The 23,932-nt window shown below is 41.8% G+C and overlaps 1 protein-coding gene across 1 annotated transcript; it reads right to left on the bottom strand.

Annotated features, from left to right (window-relative positions):
- Positions 1-397: 397 nt before the first annotated feature.
- BNIP3L (BCL2 interacting protein 3 like) lies at positions 398-22,178 on the bottom strand. The gene is made up of 6 exons (XM_044437498.1): positions 21,979-22,178; positions 14,529-14,703; positions 10,320-10,392; positions 6,082-6,185; positions 4,627-4,776; positions 398-3,293 (listed from the first exon to the last, which is right to left on the bottom strand). The coding sequence occupies exons 1-6, from the start codon at positions 22,061-22,063 to the stop codon at positions 3,245-3,247; spliced, it is 636 nt and encodes a 211-aa protein (XP_044293433.1). The 5' UTR covers positions 22,064-22,178; the 3' UTR covers positions 398-3,244.
- Between the last annotated feature and the right edge of the window lie 1,754 nt (positions 22,179-23,932).

Raw genomic sequence — 23,932 nt, 5'->3', positions numbered from 1 at the left:
AAAACACACTAGAAATTTAGTGAAAGAACATCAGGGAGCATTTTCTTCAACATCTGGTTAAATGGAAGCAAGAAAAGGATAGAATATTTGATCTGAAAAGGTCCAGCTAGATTGTGGCAAAACGCTGTTCAGTGTAAGCTCTTTTAACTCAAGGGTCCTGGAGTTTTCACACATCACGGCACAGTGAACTGGAGTTTGCAGAGAGACAGGCTATTTTGGCACTTTTACACCTACCCAGGACGCACATGCTTACAGCACATGCTTGTAACATTAACCCTTAAAATGTTCAGATGTTCCTAACGAAGCTTTGGCTGAACACCTTAAAATGTATTAGGAGAGGTCCCAAGTGTATCAAAACGTTTTCTTGTTAAAAAAAGGCAATGAATGAGCAGAAATGTAGGTTTGTGACAGCTTTAATGGCACAAAATGTTTATCGCTACAACTTATACATGTACTGTAAACTGTATATAATGTTACAAAGTGCTAACTAAATATGAAGAATGCATAATCACTTTGGCTCAGTTAACTCCAATAATTTCAGCAATGCATTTTTTTTAGGATCAACAGTTTCTTTTTAGTTTTCATGTCTTAACACGGTAACCAGGTGTGGGTTTTGTTAGTGTTGCAGTTCAGCCAGCTGCATCTTCTTAATGTGCGAGTTTATGCATGCCTGTCCAATCCTATGTACAAATATTTCAAAGCCTCGTTGATCGTTTGAAAAACGAGGTCTGTATTCCCGCCTGCCCCCCTCAAACTGTAAACAGGTATAAAGCTATTCAGGGGCAATCCTACAATCGTGGCCCCTAAGGCAGAAGCCTCCAAAGACAGAAACTTCTGGATAGCAAGCCCTACCAGGCTGCTACTGGCAGGGTAGACGAAGCAATGGAGGTATTTTTCACCTCTCTATCTCCCCATTTATTTTATCTCCAGACGGGCTTCTTAGTCCATCTAGAGGCAGCACGCTGGTGGGAGGGGGACTGGAAAGGTGGTAGCTCTTCAGCCATTCTTCCCCCTGCCCACAGCACTATCCCTTTACAGTGTCCTCTGAAGCCATGTTTGCACCCTCAGGGAACAGGAGCTGTGGCTCCGTTTGCCATAGCTGCAAGGGAGAAGGGGGGGGATCCTGTCTTGGAGCCCCTCTCCCCAAAGTTGTAGCAGCGTCTCCGGCTTCAGCAGCAGGACTTGGAAAATCCTCTGGTCTCTGGGATGCTCTCCAGGAACAACAGGATAGCTCTCCTAACAATATTTATTTTAAAAAAGCTTTATAGCTGATACCTTTTTTGAAAAATATTAGTGAAGGTGTTTAGTCACAAGCATGTAGATTTGCTAACTCATCACACAGCATTCTTCAGATTAATCATCATGTAATTGGAAAGGAATGAAGCTTTATTTTTGTTTTTCATGAACATGGTCCCAATTCCATATACATTCTTCTGTATTCCAATTGTGTTACAAAAGAGGATACAAGAATTGATGCTGAAAGTACTGTCAGACTTTGAAACCTACTCAGGTATGTTGTTCAATGCTATTTCTTTTAAAAAAGACCCTTATTTTATTTAATCACTACAAAATTACCCCGATATCCACACAGGAAATAAATATATTGTTGCAAGTAATATAAGTGCTACCAGTCAAAGCTAAAGGGAGCAAAAAGACCCAGAATTAGTGAAATAAAAACAATCCTTTAAGTGTTACAGAATCAACAACTGATATAAGCATACTTTAGGAATGGATTGCATGCTTATGCTCTCTGCTTCATTAGGTTCACCTCTACCCACTGGCATAAATCACCATGCTGTGCACTGCCAAAACTTTCCAACTTTGAGAAGTCTGAAACAAATAGAAAAAAAGAGGACCTGCTTCTACAGGTTTGCTGTCTCCTAGTTTTGCATGTATATTTTTTCTAATAATAGAATGAAAAAGTTCAATGATTTTTTCCTAATTCTAAAATTAATAATGATTTCCTAAATATGTAGTATTAAAGCCTGTCATTTATATATTTATATATATAAAACAGAATGTTCTATTCTTCAGAAGCATGCTACACATTCCAAAACCCAATACAAATCTACTTAGGGACATTTGTTTGCCTATATGAGTTCAAACAATTTCAAACTAAGCTTCACATTTTGAAAAAAAAAGGGGGGGGTTATTTGGAGGAGGATAAGGCCAAGTGTTCCCATTAGCAAGACTGCTATCTAGCTATATGAGATATCACCAAGCTCCTTAGGATTTCAGGTATTGCCAAGCGAGATTCAACAAAAAGCCATACAAAAGGGAGTATGGAAACTTAACCACATAAGATAGTTTCAAGCTTTGTAAATTGTGTTTTACAAAACTGCAAGACTGTTCACAGGTAGGATGCCTCAAGTAATTGCTGAAACAGCCATCTCTGCAAATTGCAGCTGATTCCATAACAGGTAGAATCTCCTTTTACAGGGAGTCTAAATACTTCAAAAAATACTTCAAGTCAAACTACTTTTACAAAGAAAACTTTCATTAAATAAAATGCTGATGAATACTAGAAGATTCTTCACATGCAAATAATGCAGTTCTTTTTAAAAACGATTTCTAGACATCAGACAAGCCTTTTTTTTAACCAGAAATAAACTCACTACATCATAGAAAAGATAATTAGAGATACTCGGTATTAAAAGTTGCTGATGAATAAATTTTTATCCTGCTTTGATTTTTGTGCAGTTTTTGCCTCCTAAAATCAAACTAAAAAAAAGAAGAGAGAGAATTGTAAAATAAGCTACACTTAAGGAAAAATAACATTTACTTTGTTTTATAACCAGCTTCTGCTAATTCTCAAATTGTTTTAGAGACTGGAGATTGTTATACTCAACAGTTCAAATATGCACTATGCAGCTTATTTCCTGTTGTAAAAAGGAGGCAACAGCATCACTGATAAAATTATAATTTGCTGGTGGCACTTTGCACGGAAAGAAGCCCTTGCAATATATAGGCAATTGTAAACTCTGTTAGGCAGCTCTGATGTGTCTTGCATGATGTGGAGGACAGCTAGGGAAAGGGTTGAGACGGCAAGCGACACACCTCCGCAGAGTTCCAATACAATACTGAATCCCGAGAGTTACTGGAACCTGGATATGTAAAAACAAGGTGGAGGCTGAGAAGGGGGGGAGGAATCATGCTTAAAACTGTCTCAAATTCAAAATGTACTAGCGTGACATCAACACCTTCACAGATCACAAGGATTTCCAGGGTCTGCGCACCGCTTCATTCAGTAAGTACTAGCTGAAGGTGTGGTCAGTCGTTTTCCAATGTAGATACTGAAATGAAGTGGAAAGCAAAATATATTGGCATTTTATTAATTCCCTCTGTTGCAAGTACTTTTCAGCTATACTTTATTCTTCCCATCCAGCTTACAATGAACACCCACCAAGTACACACGCTTGTCTTGGAGACTCATTCATGCAGCCCATGATTATGACACACTTTTTAAAGGTAAGGCAGAGAAGATGGAAAGGCAACTATTAACACCTATAGCAGGGGCTGGCAAAAGGGAGATCTTTTCAACACAACAACACAGGTTTTTAACTCTCAACAGTTTCACTAGCAGCCACAAAATAAATGTTGAAACATCCTACATTATATTGCTGAAATTCGGGTGCAGGGGCAGGGGAACACCTTGAGATATCAGGTAGTAAGATTTTTGCGTGGAGGGATTGTGAACTCCACTGAGCCCCAGAATTCTAAACAAATGCTTCAAGTTAGGTTGATTTAATTTCTAGGTGTATGTCTTTTGCACCAGACATTGAATGGTGAACCTCAGGATTCTAGTAAAAACCAAGTGGATCCCACAAGCCAGAAATCTATAGGTTTTTTCCCCTTCCAAAGAGTGAAGATATGCAAAGACACTATTTGAATCATTTAAACTACACTTTCAAGGGGAAGCAGTTGTACTGGGAAATTTTACTGAGAAAGATGATAATGGATATTAAATCCAGTGATATTAAATAAACTCTGGAAAACAAAATGATACTAAACATTGTCAACTGTTGTTCATTAAGACCTTTGGACAAAGGATTTCTTATTTTTTAAAATTATTAACAATGTATTTTTCAGATCTCAGTAGCAGGTAAGAAAGGCTGTGTATATTTCTGCCAATGGCATATCTACTCCTCCTTCCTCCAAATACAAACACACAGCAAATTCTAATTCAGTGTTAAGAAAAGCTGATTTCTTTAACAATACAGTTGATACCTGTCCTTCAGCCAAGCAGTTAACTTTTATACCCTGCTAGGAGCAGTGCCACCAACTACGAAAACAATTTTGAGTGGTCCTAAGAACTCAAGATGATCTGTGTTTACTGATATGTATGTGTGGATGTGTAAAATTATACTTTTATAGTTGTAAGCTGTTTGTGTGATAAAATATGGTGTAATCTATTCGTAGTGTACATTTTTTCTGTACTTCTGCGCTTGGTTATATACTGATCCTCTCAGAGATCAAACATACAGTTCACAAAGTTCTTTCCAGTGTATCTCCAAACATAGTGGAATTCTCACCAGGTTATTTTCACAACTCTTCAATATAATTTAGTAGAGCAAATTCTTAAGACCTACCAAAATTACTGACAGAACCATACATGTTAATACTTACCCTAGTCCCAAAGCCAAAACATGAGATATGAACAGAGATGGAATGAAAACCTTAAGAAACTCAGCCGAGAAAATGCCACCTTTCTTCATGGCTCCACTCTTCCTCATACTTAAAGATACCGCTCGCTTAGGATGTCTGAAGTGAAACTCCCTAGAAGGGGGAAAAAGTATAGCACCATACAGAACACACTACATTTAGATACTTAAAAAGCACAACTGCCAAGAGTTATCACTTATGAGGTATTATACGCTAGTAATGGAACATCTATAAAAGCTTTAAATAAAATAAATGATAGAACTACGACTCAAGAGTTATTGAGAGCACAGGAGCCGCAGAAGATCAGACAAACTTGTCCTGAGAGGACACTGCTTTTGGAAATCGTGATACTGGTATCTGTCTCCTACTTTTCACATACACACAAGGGATCCTCTGCATTTAAGGATACTTGAGAGCAGCCTAGAATTCCTGAATATCAAATAAGCATTAGCCCACTTGTACAGATAGAGAGAAACTGAAGAATCATACTTGTTCTGTGCCACATTAGCAATCCTGCAAATATCGTTAAAGTATTCCTTCGCTTCTACTTCTGAGCCATACACACACACCGCACCTTATTTATGTGAGAGGACATTGCGATGAACAGGCTCACAGATATCAGGCAGTAGCCTCCTTTATTCCTTTCACGCTGCTGTTGAACAAGCCAGCTTTTCTGCAAAATACACTGCAATACAGTTGGGCAATTTACGTCAAGCAAGGCCAGGCTCATGCCTTGCTCCTCACAGAAGCCAAGTGCAGCTTTATGCCCAGCTGTGCTCAGAGTAACCTGCAGCAATAATGCCAAGAACCAGGAAAGCAAAGAAGTGACCCGGAGGTTGAGTTCCTCACAATCGAGTGCCAGGAACTGTGCCCAACACACTGCACAGACAGTGTCCTCCTTCCACACCACCTGCAGCAGCCATTCACACTGTTGCACTGGATGTAGAAGCTGTTGGATGCACACCCTTTGTTTCACAAGCATTCACTTGAACTGAGCACAAGAGGAAGTCTGAATGCTAGAGAGATGGGACTCTGCTAGGGTTGATCCTAACCCTATGATTTTATGTTAAGCACTGGAAAGAAGAGAGATTTCTGGTTAAAGTAAATTACCTTCCTGGTATGCCTTCCCTAGAAGTGTCACAGAAGGGAAGATTCCTGTTTGACTCCTAAGAGGAGCTGCTTTTCAACATGGGCACACCATGCAACAGAGAGGATGGTTGGGGAGTGGGAAGAAGTAGAGGGGCAGTTTATACTTTCTAGATATAGTTACATTTATGAAGGTCAGAACTGGTTTAGTTTTGAGAGAAAATGAGAAAGCCAGTTTTAAGCAGACCTTTAACCATTCCCTTTGAGAAAAACGATTCATATTCAACTGCAGCACATTTTTTTCAGGTAAATTTATGATAAATTTCTACTCACTTGGGAGGAATGTTTTCAGGTCTACTTGACCAGTCTGAAACCCAGTCAGCACTTTTCTTCAGAACTTCCACCTCCTTCTCTCCTTCTACTGCTTCCTCTTCAGACTGAAAATACACACTCTAATTCACTCAACTCTTCCTTGTGGCATTTATTACAGAATTTAAGAAAGCATGACAGCAGTACACTGGAATACTTATAAATGCACTTGAAGACTGTCTGCAATTATGGAGGGATTCCAATTTAGCTAACCATTCAGAACTTGCAACATTCAAAACAGAGCAAGGGTACATCATTAAAGGCCCACACTAACTGAATTACTAGTGTAAAAGCATATATTTAGTCATTTCCAGTATTTTAAATAACACAATTCTTGAGGTTCAGAAAGTGGTTTTCCATTTGCATCCCAGCTATCTTCCCTTTTTAATAGTCCTTGGACAGACATACCAAAAATTCTCAAGCAGTATTTGAGGGCAGTTGGCAGAGGCTTCCCTCACTCCTCAAGCTCTTTTACAGCTTGCTGAAGCTTTTTTGCCACGTTAAAATAAAGGCCAGCTGTCAAATTTTGCAACTGCCACAGGGTTACTAGCATCCCTGGAACATACAAAATCCACAGGGTTATCCTCGCTGACAGATTAGCTTTTCATGTTCACAAGATGCTCCCATCCTCAGGTACACTTGAAAAACTGAGGAAACACCTGAGGGTTGTGAACCCCTCCCCTCAAGCCCAGGGATCCTGCTACAAAGGATTGTTTGAAAGTCTATCCAACTTCTAATCCCACTTTATAAAATAGGAGTAAGATGGGATTATGACGTTTCTTTTCAGAAGGGACTGCAAGAAACTCTTTACACCCATTGACATTCTTGTCAAATAAACCCACCTTAAAAACAAAGGTTTCCTGTTTGACAGATCAGCCAATCTGTCCAGGAGGAATTCCTAAGGGAAAATGTAGTCTTGATTACTCCACCGCATTGGCTATTTTCTCTAGGCTTTTTAGTGGCCTATATTCCATATGAGACTGTCTTGGGCACACCACCTCAACAAATCTGCATCCAGCTTCTTATCAAAAAATGTTCCTCAGGTTGAGGCAACTCAGATGTTCCCTGCTCACTTGGGTTGATATTGAGACTCTCACTGCAATTACTGCGAAACCAGACAGGGAGCCTTTCCCAACACTCTGACATGCTATATACATTTGCTAGGATGAGTTTCAGTTATTGTGGCCTGATGATGTGGACAAGGTGCTTGGACAAGTACATCCCACCACCTGTCTATTGGACCCTTGCCCATCTTGGCTACTTAACAATGCCAAGCACTGGATAGGGACCTGGATCCTGGAGGTTGTCAATGCCTCACTGAGGGATGGCCAGGTACCTGCCCCTTTAAAGGAGGCGGTAGTCCGACCAGTCCTAAAGAAGGCATCTCTGGATCCAGAGATGGCCACCAATTACAGACCGGTGGCCAAAATCCCATTTTTGGGCAAGGTGTTGGAGCGGTTGGTGGCGGGACAACTCCAAGCACTCTTGGATGAAACTGATTATCTGGACCCATTTCAGTCCGGCTTCAGACCCGGGTATGGTACTGAATCTGCCTTGGTCGCCCTGTATGATGACCTGTGCAGGGAGAGAGACAGGGGGAGTGCGTCCCTGTTGGTCCTCCTGGACCTCTCAGTGGCTTTCGATACCATCGACCATTGTATCCTTCTGGATAGGCTAGCGAGACTGGGGGTTGGAGGCACTGCTTTGCAGAAGGTGGTACTGGGGGACTATGGCTCTGCGCCATGGCAGTTATGCCATGGAGTTCCGCAGGGGTCCATTTTGTCCCCCTTGCTATTTAACATCTACATGAAACCGCTGGGAGAGGTCATTAGGAGGTGTGGGCTGCGGAATCATCAGTATGCTGGTGATACCCAGCTCTACCTCTCGTTCTCCACCAATCCAGGTAAGGCAGTGGCTGCACTGAACCGGTGCCTGGCCGAGGTAATGGGCTGGATGAGTGCCAATAAACTGAAGCTCAATCCAGACAAGACGGAGGTCTTGTTGGTAGGCAGTTCGGGCTTTGTGGAAGGGGACCTTGACCTTGTCCTGAATGGGGTTGCACTCCCTCTGAAGGACAAGGTCCGCAGCTTGGGAGTGCTCCTTGATCCTGAGCTTTTGCTGGACGCTCGAGTTAACAGCGGTGGCAAGGAGCACTTTCTTTCAGCTTTGGCCGATTCACCAGCTGCATCCCTACCTGGAGAACGACTACCTGGTGACAGTGACTCACGCATTGGTAACTTCCCGACTAGACTCCTGTAACGCGTGCTACGTGGGGTCGCCCTTGAAGACAGTCCAGATACTTCAATTGGTGCAAAACAGAGCTGCCAGGTTGCTGACGGGGACTGGGCGTTGTGCTCACATAACTCCAGTCCTCTGTCAGCGTCACTGGCTCCCCAATGAAGTCTGGGCCCAATTCAAGGTGTTGGTTATCACCTATAAAGCCCTAAACGGCTTGGGACCTGGTTACCTAAAGGAGCGCTTACATCCATATACGCCTGCCCGCCCCTTGAGATTGGTGGCAGAGACCCTTCTCCGGGAGCCCTCCGTGAAGGACATTAGGAGGGTGAGTACCTGGAGGAGGGGCATGTTCTATTATCACAATCAATGTTTTTACATCAATTTTTTTTTTGTTTTTCCACTGCAGGAATCAAAATATGTGAAGTAATGGCTAAATTTTCAGACACTGCTATGCAATCTTTTTGAGATATAAAACTGCACAAATGTTATGAGTATCAGGGTAAATGTTCATAAGCCTCCCAATCCCTACTGATGCTATACCTGGTGCTCTGCATTTTATTTAGGTGGCTGTTTTCAGCTGTCTAGATTTACGGCCAGGGAAGGGAAAGAGGCTGGGGTGCCCACAATCTATGTCCTACTCTGTGGTTTACGCCACCTTTTGTTCTAGCAATGCAAGTTAAACATATTTTTAACATACTGTATTTTTCGCTCTATAAGACACACTCCCCCCCCCTCAAAAGTAAGGGGAAATGTCTGTGCGTCTTATAGAGCGAATGTGTGTGTGCCCGATGCCCGGGACACATGGCACAACCTGGCCGGCACATGCCCGGTGCGCCCTGCTCTGCCCACCCCCCCCGGCGCAAGTGAGAGCTGTGCCGCTCAGGGGGAGAAGTGCGGAGGAGGAGGAGCCGTGGCCTTTAATCCACTGGCCGCACGGAGAGACGGACTGCTCACCCCCACCGCCTGGAAGACCACCGCTGGCACGCTGCCGGCCCCACGTGGCACCACCTGGCCGGCACGCGCTCGGCACGCCCTGCTCTGCCCCCCTCCTCCGGAGCAGGTGAGAGCTGTTAATCACAGGTCGGTGTGTGTTTTCAAATGGCAACCCATCTTTTAATGAAGCCCATGAGGAAGTGATGGGGAATGTGCCTGTGATTATCAGGAAGCTTTCCATGGATCAGTTATCTGTTAGTTGATCAGACACATTTTTTTTAGGATCAGTGGATATTTGAACAGCATTACCTACGTGTATGAAGTTTATTCTTCAAAGGCTACTTAGTCCGCTGTGTTACCATACAATATCTCATTTTTTGTTAGAAGTTTTTTTCTATTATTTACTAGTAGGGCAGCGTGGACATTACTGGCTTTTTTAGATTTGTTATTGAATTGTCTGCAGCAGCTCTTGTATAACTGGTGTAGATTGTGGATTCCTTCAATAATTCCACTACTAAGAAAGTGATGTCAGTGATTGTGAGCAACAGAGCTTCATAAATTCTGACTCTAGTGATGATGAGTTCTATGGGTTCAACGAAAACTAGAAGAGTACTCGAACTTTAAAGTCTCTCTTTTGTTAATGACAGTGATGACGGTTCTTAATGCCACTGTTGACTGCTGTTCACTTTACAAGGTTGAAATACGGTATTACTGTATTCTGTTACAGTTTATTAAATAGTTTAGTAAACCATTTGATTCAGAATATTTTTTTTCTTGTTTTCCTCCTCTAAAAACTAGGTGCGTCTTATGGTCAGGTGCGTCTTATAGAGTGAAAAATACGGTAGTTATTTTAGCTATCCCTAGAATAAGTGCAACATGGAAATTTCTCTTCACTCATTCAAAGCCAAATGCAGATTATGCCATTTTAAAAATTAAAATAAATGAAAACACATTGCTAGAAAACTCTTTAAAATTGTGTCCTATAAATCCAGCTGAAACAGCATGGTAGGAAAGCAGTAGGAAAATAGTACCTGAGAACTATTGTCTTTACTTGTGTGCATTTCCACATCAAACATTATCTGTCCGTCTTCTTGAGGAGAAGGACTAGAAGAATGATATAATTACGGTTACTATTGCTATATAAAATATTAAATTACTATGTATACTTATGATCAAATACATTTTAATGTCACATCTTGCATGAGAAACATTTCACACAATGAACTTATGAAAAAGTGTTTCCACATTTTACAGAAGATTACACTGGTCTACAAGAAGAAAGCCTCAGAAATGAAAGTAGCTAAATTTTACCAGAACTGGGTCACTAATAAAGAAAAATTAAGTCCTGAATATTAATTGGCTCCAGTTTCCATGATACAGCTTCATGTCAAAATTGCATCAAAATCTTTCAAATTTATGAAGGGGATGTGTGGTTATGCTCCATAACTTTTCTGCAGATATTGTGATATCACAATAAGAATGGTCATTTAGTTCACTCTGTGAAATTAGATGTGGTTCAGGAAGAGCATACTGTGGGCTTAACTTTGGGTCCGCTGACATTGATAGCCCTGGATCAGCTGCATCCAGCTCACTGTCTTTATCATCATCTGAGCCTAGAGAGTAGGATTCTGGTGGATGTGGAATTGGCAAGTCCTCACCATGGGGTACAGGATGCAGTGCAGATGGAATGCTTGGATATTCCATGGTCCACTACTTCTTTCTTTTGCAACTGGGGGAAATAGCAGTCGCTACTATGATTGGTGGTTTCCCTCCACACCATTAGGACTGCGAAAGGCATGGACTTTTTCTTCTTGTTTATCCAATGATGCAGATAAGTTGCACATATAATGCAACAATAATGAGGGGCCGAACTCTTGTCCTGATCCCCTATTTTGCATCCAAAATATAGGTGGTCTGCCTTTTTTAACCACTGCTGTCATACTGTACTTTTGAGATGCAAATATAACTTCGCCACAAATGTAGCAGAAGTTATGTGCGTTGTTTACACAGTTTTGAGGCATCTTGGCTTCTAGGGGAAAATATCACACAACTGTTCCTTGGAAATGTTAGTCAATGACACTTTCACAAGCCACCAGATGTAACTGTAGGATCCGTAGATCTGACCAAGACAAATGTACCTTGCAATAAAAGAACAATAAATTACAGTTAGGCGATAATCTTTAGTCTCAAAGTGAAGATAAATTTATACATTTCCATGTGGTACCATTTTCATTGTTCTACCGTACTTTGTTGAGAAGTTACAAGGCATCACGATCACTGGACACCTGCCTCCCTTGTAGGCAAATATACTCGCCTGTGTATAAAACTTTACCGTGAAATATCCCAAAAACTTTAGCCAACTAGCACCTTTATAGCCTGTTTTCTAATTCATCTAATCAAAATATGTAAGAATTAGCACATTTTATCTCAGAGGTCACTAATTTCTCAAAATTTGTAGATCAGAATTATTGATGCCAATAAAGTTGCAGTTCTTCAAGGACAATATGGAACCCAAAGAAACAAGAGCAGAAAGCCAAGGCGGCATTTTTGCAGAATCCAAGCAATTGAACCAAAGCAACCCAACCAAGGATCCAGGGAAAGTGTTGGTAGTTTTACCAGGATGCCAGTAATGATTGTGTGGACAGGGCTACATCTCTTCTTCCTCCACCACCACCACCACCCTGCATTTCTATCCCTCCTTTTCCTTATGGAGATTTCCTAAACTTATGAGTTAGGTTAGGCTGAGAGTCTGTGACTGGCCCAAAGACACCAGTGAGCTTCATGGATAAGTGGGGTCTGGAACCTGGCTCTCCTAAGCAGCTCAGAAGATCTCCAATTCCGTCAAGATGATATAAGCAAGCAAATCCTGAACAAAGGATATGATCCTGTCAGTGTGCCTCCTTTGTTTTAAAAGTCTGGGAAACAAATCCTCTGAGGTACATAGATAAACAGAGATTGTTTAGAGGCAGACATGTGCCAACTAAAAGGCATATAGGGTATGGCTGCCAGTGTGTCCACCATTTGGAAAGTAAGTAGAAGAAGGTGGTCCAAATGTATTGCAGTAAGATCTTGGTTGATGCTTGTAGATGCTGGCACCTTAACCACCAGCAGGAGTTGCTTTCTCTGGACTTACCTCTGTACAAAGAGGAAAAAATGGACAGGGTGCTGGGTGACTTTATAGGAAGGCATCATCTGCCCTATCAGCTTGGTCTAGAGATGTAATCTGACACATGGAGCAAAACAGGCTGCCAGACACTGCTCTTCATGAGGGACAACTGAATGTGTGTATATGTGCATAAGGAAGAGTCTAAGCAGGTATTCTTATGTCCATGGTAAGAAACATATGGCCCTCCAGATTTTGTCAGACTACAACTTCCATTATTTTATTTGGTTACTGCATTTCTGAGTCTCCTTTCTTCCAACATGAGACACGTGTAGCTTCTACATGGTCTCCTTTCCAAGTACTAATAAGATCCGGATCTGCTTAGCTTCAGCTTGGTAGCTGCCTTATGTGCCTTCAGACCATACTGTTTGGAGCTCATGGGAAACAGAGCCCAACAATATCTGGAGAAACACAATTTGCCCACTTCTGTTATACATTCTTATCTTGGAATAGTTATCACTGAATTCAAAGGGATTTATTTATGAGAAGATAATTGCAGGCCTGCACTCTAATTATCAACAGAAGCAATGAAATACTATTTTCAAGTGAAACTACTTAAATTTAGAAAGAGAATGCCAGCACATTTGAAAATTAGGACAAATGGCTGTAGTGAATGGCCTCCAGCCATGTTAAAAACAAACACCGCAATTACAATGCAAATAGTCTGACTTCTGGTGCTTCCACAGTGGAAAAAGAATGATATAAATATGTTCAAAGTTGATAACAAAGGAACAAAAACAAAAGTGTTCACTGTTAGACAGTGCATTCCTACTATCTCATTTCATGCCCCTCTTCTTGCTTCTTTCCTTTCAGCAGATTTTCCCATTTCAGAGAGGCAAGCTCTTCCCTTCTCTAGCTGTATGAGAGCAGGGAGGGTCATACCGAATTGTAATGAGCTAAAACTGCAATTTAACAGGCTGAGGGCTTCTGAATGTTTCCTCTCTCTTGGAAGGTAAATTGTGACACATCAAACCGACACAGATTTCCATATCAGGAAAAAAAATGCTTGAATCTGCTTAGGAAAGCTAACTTGCAGATAGATCTTAAAGTACAATGTCAAGAACTTCACTTTCATGCACTTAAATTACGTGAAATTTCTACAACCTCTTGCAGAACAGAATGATAAAAGTTTCTAAAATTCATTAACTCAAAATGGAAATGTCTTTCACATTTCTAGGAAAAGGACAAATTGCCAGGACAGTTCTAAGGATCTGATGTGTTTGCTGTATACCATATTTGGAAACAATACAAACTTCCTCCAGGTAAAACTTTACCTTTGCCTGTAGCATGTTATTTAGGAGGTTTCAAACACTGTTAAAAACTGCAATGAAGTTTAACCTGGGTTTCTCTATTCATTTCCACACACAATCGAAAAAGGCATTTGGAGCATAGGTATGAATGAATATAGAGTTTCTGCCTCAATAAAGGACTGCACTTGGTTCTTTTCTGGTCCTATTTAGTTCTTCACTTTTGTGATCAAAGCAGGAGGCAAAGCTTATTCACTCCCACTGCTTACTGCCTGATTATTTTAATAGATTCTAGTAAAGAAATTGATAAGCTACTATTAATATATATACTACCATTTTTGTGCACAGTATTTTACAAAAACTCTGTATGACAGGTCCTACCACACGGATCTAAAACAGACCCATGGAAATGACAGAATTAGGGGGCAACAGTAATAAGTTGGGTTTTTTTTAAAGCAGATTTGCAGGTGATCACCTAGGTGCATGCGATTTTTCCAGTCTTTCAGAATTATGCCCAAGTGCCCCCTTAAAGGACTGCAGGTGGCACAGTGGTTTAAACCTTAAAGCACCCAACCAACTCAGATGAAGTACACCTTAAAAATACCTTATACCAGAAAAACAATAGGACAATTTATTTAATGTTATTTGCATAACATCACATGGATGCTTGGTTGTAAAAATGTTAAATCATTCCAAAGGAACTACATATACACAACAGTACCGTTTAATATGTCTCCATTCCATCTATAAGACAAATATCTAATTCAATAGCACTTACTACTAGAAAAAGCTATTTGTTCCAAAGCATTTGGTAGATCCTCAATTCTTACCTGTCACAGTGAGAACTACCCCTCGAACTGTTCTGCCCAGATTCATGCTGAGCATCTAGAAGAATCTTCTCCATGTCTCCGTTGTGGATCGAAGATGAAGAAGGGACATGTTCCAGACCCCCATTTTTTGTATTGCCATTGTCATTTCCATTCATCTGCAACTCTACCCAGGAGCCTGTTGAACAGGCAGATGTTTCATCAGAAACTGTGAAACCCAGTACAAGGTTTATCACTTACTTGCAGAAATGTGCAGCCCCACCAAATTTTAGATAAACACACAGAAAACATGAAGTAAAGAATATTTCCCTATATATTCACATAACATCAACTTTTAATTGTTTTTGAAATGCAAACTTGCACTTATAACAGCCAGATGTAAATCAGGGATCACAGGATTAGCCTTACTTGTATGATCAGTAATTTTGGAAATGAAAACTCAGTAGCAAAGTGGTGCATGTTAGACAGGCAGGAATTTCTGCTTCAGGCACTTGTCATCACTTTCATAAGTAGGTTTAGAGTTGTCTGAATAAGTGTGTTTTGTTTACCTGTAAAATACTTCTGCACAACTTTATTAATCCATTGTTTCTTTCCTGTGTTCATGCATTGCCTTGTTCAAAATGGTTTCTATATTTAGGAAAATTGGATACACTTTCTGGATATAGAGGCAATACCAAGTTTTAAAAACTTGGGATGAAGTTTTGTGGGATGACTATAATACTTCAAACTTTGAGGATTATGGGAATTCTAGGCAAAAGAGAATTATGGATGTGAAGATGCCTTCATGTTACTCCTGCCCTATAAATTTCAGCTGTTTAATTGTGGTTCTTTGAAGCGGAAGGGATCTGATGCCCCCCGCCCCAAATACCCACTGAACCTGCTTTGTAAAATCACAGAACCAGCTGGCACTGTCTAGGGGACTACACGCTTGCTCTGCAATAAAAATCAAACAGATTAGACCAAATCATTCCAGAAGAGTCCTTTGCCGCTTCAAGACAGAAAGTTCAAATTGTGCTTGTAAACAGAAAACCTATGTATTTGGCCTGCAGCAGTCAACTGGTAAGAAATTGAAAGTGGTCCTCTGTTGTATACTAGCCGGCACAGTGCTTAGAGCTCGCACTCAATGCACTGATGCCTCTACATAAACAATACATTGTAGTGGGACATAAATCACAACCAGTATTCTGAAAACAGCATTATAAGGAGCAGACAGACATTATCTAGGAGTCCGGATCAAAGTTCTTTTGAAGCCATGAATATATTCCAACATATTTTTCTACTATATGCATTTTTGAAAGATGCAGCAGTCAGTGAATATGTTGCTCTTTAAAATGTTAAGACATGCATCAAACACATGGACTGTGTGAAGAGTGGGAGATACTTTGCTTTTGACTTTAAAATACATTAGTTACATGAGTTTTCTAGCCACTTTATGCACACATATTCTCACAAAATCAGTCTTCTATTTGTACAATGAGAACGATGATATATTACTACAAGGTTAGTGACTTTAAGCCATTTTTGTTCTATTGGCTTCCCAAAAGGCACTAATGAGGACTTGGTCAGAGTAACCACCAGAAATTTATTACTGTAGGGGTGCAGTTAATTCCCCCCCGCAAGATTTATTACACCAAGACAATTCATTGTCTTGAAAAACTTCAAGGCTTCAGATCAGTTATTTCTTACTTTACAATGGGGAAGCTCACATTCAATCTCAAACCATGATCTGAGCCCCAGAAAGGAAAGTGAGCACTGGTACTATGCTTAGGCTCAGATCATTACAACTCAGCAGGATCTAAGTTGGGAATAAGGATGTAACTTAGTAATAAAGCACAAGCTTCCCATGCAGAAGGTTCTAGTTCAATCCCTTGCATCTCCAGATATCCAGGAACCCTGTAGTGAAGCTACCAGTCCATGTGAACAATAATGGGGTCCTCAAACGTTTTCACCAGGGGGCCAGTGGAAAGGTGCCGGTGCTGGGTGCAGGCCAGAAAGGTGGTGCCGGCAGTGTGTGCGGCCAGCGAGAGGACGGGGGCTGTGCGTGCAGGCGTGCTGAGGCAGGGCTGGGGTGTGCAGCAAGGGGAGGCGAGGAGAGGCGGGCACGCACTGCAAGGCGGCACACAAGGCAGCGGCTTGTTCGCTTGGAGACTGTTGGGACAGTGGTGGATGCACGTGTGGGTGCATGTGTGGCAGGTCCAAATGGGCATGGCGGGCCGGATAAACGGGCATGGCGAGCTGCAGTTTGAGGACCCATGGTCTAGACGGAACAATGGTCTGATACTACAACCAGGTGACTTCTTACATCCCTAAACTTCTTTGAAAAACATTATAAAAGCATCCCAGAACTTGCAACCATTTTGCAGAGCAAACTTCTATGCAGAATTCAAGGTATTAATTTTAAGCACTTCATGACTAATTCTTGCGAGAATACCTTTTCTTCAATGTCTTGCCATGATTTCCCAAGTTCATGATTGCCCAGAGCTACCCCTCGATTGGTCATACAGAATAATGAAACTTTTCCCATTGGCAGTCAGTACTTTTTTCACATTTTCTCCCTTGCTGTTTTCTCCTATGCTGAAGAAATCCATCAGAACAGGGAGTGATTCGTTCTTCTATCCCAGCTTCTTTTGTATAACTCCTGTACTACTTTCCGTACTGTTCTCAAGAGTAATCCTGTGTTCAGAACAGACTGGGGGTGTAGCTGAGGGCATCACTGAAAGCCACCCCAATCTGTTCTGCTAACATCTTTTGTGAGCACAGTGGACTCACACCCACAGTGTGAGTGGTACACTATTCTTAATGCTTAATTCTGGGGACATCTTATCAGGTCTTGTTTGAGTAAGGAAGTCATGATAATATACTTTTATGAAGTACAAATACATAAAAACCAAGCAAACACAATTAGCATACTCAAGTGAACAAGCTGAAAAGTGCAATCTTACAAATTAGACAATCCTGTACCAAAAGCTTTACCCCACTGACACTGTAACACTCTTCTACATTTCTGGCAGTAACATTAACACACTCCGATTTGCCAGTACAGTACAATGATCAAAACCAAAACTGGTAGAATCTCTGAACACTTCACGCTACTGTCAGCTGCTCTGTTCTACTGTGAGAAAAGTATCAAAAATTTATTTTTTAGACGGCCACAGCCTCCTATTTGCCTCACGCTAACATGTATTGAAGATATTGTAGAACTCATCAAGAAAATGCTTTAGTTCTTTATGCAAATCTGTTATGAAGGCCCTCCTATCAACAGCATTCAGGATGCTTATGAAAACCAGCATTTTTATTAATAACTACATTTTATAAAGCTGATCTATGCAAATTCTGGCCCATCAAACTACAAGCAGGTACCACAACTTGCCATGTGTTTTACAAACCTTTTGCAATCCTGAGCAGAAAGCAGCATCTTAAAATTTCCCTTAAAGCCAAATCACAAATACATATCAAAATGACATTTACAAGCCCCAATCCTATAGAAATGAGAATCATGTGGGTAATACCTGCATTTGAGAGTCTGGCTATCAGTGTAGGCTAACCCAAATGCCAAAAAGTCATCATGGGCACAAAGATCCAGGAGATGCCTTCCTTTATTTTTGTTCCTACTTCAGTATTAACTGAAAACAACTGAAAACAACCTTCAATACAAAGTGAACACAGTGGGCGGTACCCAATTAGTGGTGCTGCACTTACAGAAAGCATTTACTATTTTGCAACTCAGGGCATTTATACTTTTACTATTTTCCCCCTACCCACTGGAGCACCCTTTTGCTCCTCAGAAAGATGTTCTGAGGGGGGTGGTCAGTGGAAAGCTCTGGAACACTGTCACAGAGGTAAAGAGGGCTGCATAACTTAAAGAGAACTGATCCAAGTGCATGCATTGCTTGAGTGTAAGAGTTTCCACTACTGCAAAACCACCACTGCAAGCAACCCATAATTAATAAACCAAAACATTAACAGCAGCAGCAATAAAAGAACCAACAGCATAAAAATGGAAATTAACCCCATCAAACCAGATATGAAGAAATCTTGCAGCCTCCCTTGCCCCTTATAGCAGATATAATTCTATGGTGACAAGGTCTGTGTGACCACAGGTTTTAGCTGGTGGTCTTTTGTTGCATAAATGACTCATTTAGTTGCAAACAGACATTTTATTGCTGTAGCAATCAATATGCATAGCTCCTTAGGTAATATTGGTAAGAAGCACCACAGTCCTGCTGTACAGACAAAAATTTGGACATTGCTGAATGGACAACTGGAGAGGACGCATTAAGGGAAGGAAAGAACAATTTCACTCCTATGCATCTGAGCAACAGGGAAAGTATGAAAAGTGCCCACTGTTACTAAAATATACAAAGTATTAATATTTGGAATGGCACAGTATACATATATAAATGATTTTGCATTATTGCGACAACTGACTCATATTATTCAGATGCAATGCTTATGAAGAACTGAAGGTCTGCAATGAAGGGGGTACACAGAATCACAGAATATAACAGAGTTGCTTTATTTTCACTCAACCTCACCCCCCCCCCACCATCTGAAGTTAGCACAGGGATGTTATTCAGGAGTTCCTTGGTCATCCTTATTCCTTTTTACTGTGTAGAACCTCCTCTGTGTAGATCCTCATGGGATCAGCTTGTGTGTGTTTACAAGAACTGAGATTTACCAAGCAGAGCCTTGAGCAAAAGACATACACTTAGAAAAAGTATGAACTCACAAATGTGTTCTGAGTACTAAAACTGATCAATGTCCAGTTCTTTCCATCAGGAGTTATCCTAAGTTTTCTTCATTTCAGTAATATGATTTAGGGCAGGGAATAATTGTGTTGCTGCTACTGTTAGGCAAGTCAGAAAACCTTGTACTTTCTGCTCACCCTTGCTCTTGCATGTAGACCCATTTTTAAAAAGGTGTGTAAATAATTCCACAGTAACTTCAGATCTACTTCCTGATATTTATACAACCATGTAGCAAATGGGGTGGGTCTTATTTGTTTGGAGACTATTTACACAGAGGATTCTTGTAAATGAAAGCTGATATGGTAAAACCCAGTTGTTTTAGCAGAGATTCTCCATTGCAATTTATGCCTTGTAAAAACAGTAAAAATGTTAACCTGATCACTTGAAGGTTTTGCAATGCCTGCTCAGATGCCATGATATATCATTCCTGAAATATCAGTTAACCACTCTATATTGTATTTCCATGAAGTGGCACCTTTAAAACTGCAATGCCACTGGTTGTTTTTGTATAAACAAAACAAAATTGGAGAAGACAACCAAAACAAGGAAAGGATTCTTAGCCGTTTTCCTTGATGTCATTCCACTGTTGAGTATAGTTCCCTTGGACTGTCTTTATATGAAGATACAAATCCCTGTATTTTTCACCAGAACAGGCAAAAACAACTTGCTGGGATTTTCAATGGAAAAATTGATACAGGAAAAGGACTTCAAACTGAATACAAAATCTCTATAAATAATAACTGGACAATACATAATGTGTGCTTCTGGTTAAGGAATGTTCAGGAATTTTAAAAGAAGTTTTTTAATACCGGGCAAGTGAGAAAATATCTTCTGTTCAGACAGTTTAAAATATAGCATGCAAATTTGCAAGTTACACTGAATTTTTATATCCTGTAATGTCATGTCTGCAAACCCATTCAATAGATAAGTATTTTGCAAAAAGATAAACTGCCTTACTTGGCATGAACCATAAGGAGAGAGAGAAAATAAAGGAAAAGAAGACTGTTTTTCATGCAGGCAAGGCCTCTTTCAAAGCATGACTGCACATGCATTACCTAGCTAAGCATGTGAGATGATCAAGAACCTTTTCACCACTATGAAATGCAAACAGGCACTATCTGGATGTCTTCCAACATGATCCACAAACAAACAGCTCTACCAGACCAGCTGACAGACCCCAGATATGGGAGGGGGGGGGGAGACACATATCCATAATATTGTCTCAGCCACTGAATAAACTTATTCTCACCCTCTGGCTCCTCCCCAGAATCCCAACCATAGCTCTTCTCTTGCTATCTAAGGTAGGATGAAACTAAATAATTTGGCCTATCACAACATGGCAACTCAGTTCTCTCATTCCATACAGTCTCAAATTCCTTGCTGTACCCTTTTATCAGTACTTTTTGTCAGCCATTATTCCTACCTCAGCTCTGAAGCCTCCTTCTAAGCCCAATCCAAACCAAGTTTAATTGTCATCAAACTGACTCCAGTAAACCACATTTCCTAGTAAGCACAGGAATGCAGGATCAAGCTCTCAATGCATTCTGTTGAGGCTTTTTTTCCTTTAAAAAGATAGATACACAAACAAAGCAATGCACAGGTCTTTCTCTCACATTCCATTCTGCCCCAGTATTCCTCTTACCACTTCTATTAATTCCTAAAGACCCAGTCAGCGGCCATGGACTCATTAGCCCATTCCTTGCCCCTCCCCAACAGACCAGACTTCTGATGTCAGCAGCCACCTAATCCCCCTTCTTTCCAAAGGGTTGACTGATTTCTCATGTCTCTTCACTGCCATAACACACTCTGGGCTTCTTTGGTTTCATAGAAGTGTATAAATCCAAATGCATCAAAAATTTTAATTTTAAGGTTCTTAAGCTTGGACCCTTGCATCACTTCTTGTCAAGCTTAGCCCACTGTGAAACAAAGGAAAAAAATGGCACCTTACAAGACCAAAAAACCAAGTTCCACCCAGCATCAGCTTTGAAAGCTAAACTGCTCCTCAAAATGACAGAACTCGATTCCTAAATGATTAAACAGAAGCAACACAACTAAATTAAACTGCAGCCAGTAAAAGGCAGGGGGCAAAGTTTGTACTTTAAAAGCCCTTCTTGCAGACATTTCTTGTTTTACTTTTCAACGAAAGGTAGGGCCACGTAGGTGCCATTCAGAAAGAAGATTTTTTGTTTTTGAGAGAGAGATCCACAAACGAGCCCAGGCACTGAGCCTTATATTCGGACATCCTCTTTAAACTGTTTTAGCCAGGCTTACTACACCCTCCCACCCCGGGAGCACAAAGGAGAAAGGCAAGGGGATGCCGGCACGCTGTGCTGCCTTGCAAGGGGCTCCTTCCCGAGGACCCTCGCCCGCCCGCCCGCCATTTCTGGACCCGGAGCCCGACGCCCCCTCCCCACTCACATTCTCTGGCGCCCCCTCCCCGCTTTTAAGAGCCCCTTCCCCCCACAGCCAAGCCAACCCGACACCTCCCATTGGAGAAAAGCCTCTCGCGCGGCCCGGCTCCCAGCCAATCCCGGCCAAGCGGGCACGAAAAGGGGGGATGGGCACCCCCCTCGCCACCTGAGGGGAAATGAACTCTCCCGCTCCCGCTCTGCCTGCCTCGGCAGGATCGGCTTCTATGAAGACGCGCCGAAAAGGGGCGAGGAGGGAGGCGAGAGGCTAGCGGCGGAAGAAGCCACTCTACTCACTGTTCAGGCCCGGCTCGGTGGGCGTCCCCTCCAGCGGCGGGTTGTTGTTATTGTTGTGGTGAGGCGATTCCTGAGGGGAGGCCATGGCGGCGGTAAGCGAGGAACTCTGCTGTCCGCGGCGGCAGCAGCGAGGAGGAGGAGGAAGAGGAGGACAACGACGATAACAACAACAACAACACTATGTGAGTGTCTCTCTTATGCGTGAGAGAGAGCAGCAGCCCCAACCACCCCGCCTCCCCGGGCTACTGCGCAGGCGCGCGAGCGGCCACACCCCTTGCTGCTGCACTCCTCGCACCGCTGTGGCCTTTCCTCCCTGACGCTTCTCACGTACGCGGTTCGGATGAGAGAGAGAAAAGGAGGGGCGGGGCTATGGAGGAGAAGGTTTCTGAGGTAGAATGCGCATGACTGTTCCTGGGGAGGGGGAGCTAGCGGGAAGTGCGCACGCGCGCCGCCCAGCGGCTGCCCTGCTTCGGCTGCGGACGCCTCGAAGGTGGGGTGTTGTTCGCTGGCTCATCGGAAAAAAAAAGATACGCTTTCTAATAAAATAGAACTGCTTATAGAAAGAGATGCAGAAATCCTTAGTGTTGCTAAACGGAAACGGAAATTGCTACAAAAAGGAAGCAACAAAATATAATCCACTTCTTAAGCCGCTCCGCGGAGCACATGGCAAATGCAGCTATTGTTCTATATTGTGGGTGGGTGTGGCAGAGAGAATTACGGTGGCACTGCTTGTTAGTCACGGGCCAAAGCTGGATTGGATTCCCAGCCAAAATCCTTCCGCCCGTAAATCTCTGGTATTAAAGCTGTAGTCCGGCTACTTGTCACGCCAGAATCTGTCCCAGTCCACTTCAGGTTCTGCTGCATGCAGAAATTTCCTGCCCCAAAGACATGTTGGCAAATGTGTCATGGGAGCATAAATCACATTAGTAAATAATGCAGCTGCTGAGTGAACATGAATCGTTCGTCTTGTTTTCTAGATGATTCCCAATCAGTTCTGCAACAAGCCTGGATTTCTCCGCTCTTGTCTATGGGCACTTTAGGCTGCTTCCCAATGATGCTTTGAATGTGTGATCACCCTAGCTAATTTATAGAATTTTGCAGAGCCGGCATGAAATGATCTTTGCTGTTGTAACCCTTCTCCCCTTTTCCAACACATCTTCCATCCTTTTTTAAGCATAGAAAACCAACTCAGGAGAGAATGACAGCACAGTTGTACTGTTCCTTTTGAGTGGCAGCACTTGGATTTGTCTGGGAGCATCCTACCTCCCCTGGGGAGAAAAATATGCATGATATGTAAAAAGCTTCTTGACTTTGCTTACACATGCAGGGGTTTGAAAAACTATTGCCATGTGACCCAGTCAGCTAGACAAAATCGTATGATTTATTCAAGTGTCTTCAATGGTAATCCCAGGAGATGGTATGGCATACCCACCACATACAAGGGAGTAACAAAGCAGACCCTTGGGGATGAGTAGAATGTTTTTGCCCTAATACTGTATGACGGCCATTACATTCTCATTCTGGAAATGTAGTGAGGACTCTGTCTAGTTCCCTCATGTTAACAGCCATGACTTAAGAAAATCAAGAATCTTCTACCATTCAGCTGAAACAAGCTTTAGGGCCAAGTAGGAATCAACCTACAGGTTACAGTGGATTTAATATCCTGGTCTGTTCTGAAGTAGGAACCGCAGCTTCTCATTTTCATCAGAATGGGAAACGATGGTTAATCAAAGGCTTTCAGATTTCTTGCTCAGTCCACAGAGGTAAAAAGGGCTTGAGTGTACAGGCAAAAGGCTAGTTTCACTTCTGCATTTAGGAAGCCGAGAAAATGATCATCCAAACAACATCACAGACTGTGAAATGTTTACAAGTTGTAGCAGTTGTTCAGTTTTCAGATCTTGATTATATTCACAGGCAAGAATGTTTTCTTGTAAAATATGAAAAACATTGAACT

This window comes from Varanus komodoensis, unplaced genomic scaffold, assembly GCF_004798865.1.
Source record: "Varanus komodoensis strain SLA01 unplaced genomic scaffold, ASM479886v1 scaffold30, whole genome shotgun sequence".
Lineage (NCBI taxonomy): Eukaryota > Metazoa > Chordata > Lepidosauria > Squamata > Varanidae > Varanus > Varanus komodoensis.
This window is presented reverse-complemented; position numbering and strand designations above follow the sequence as displayed.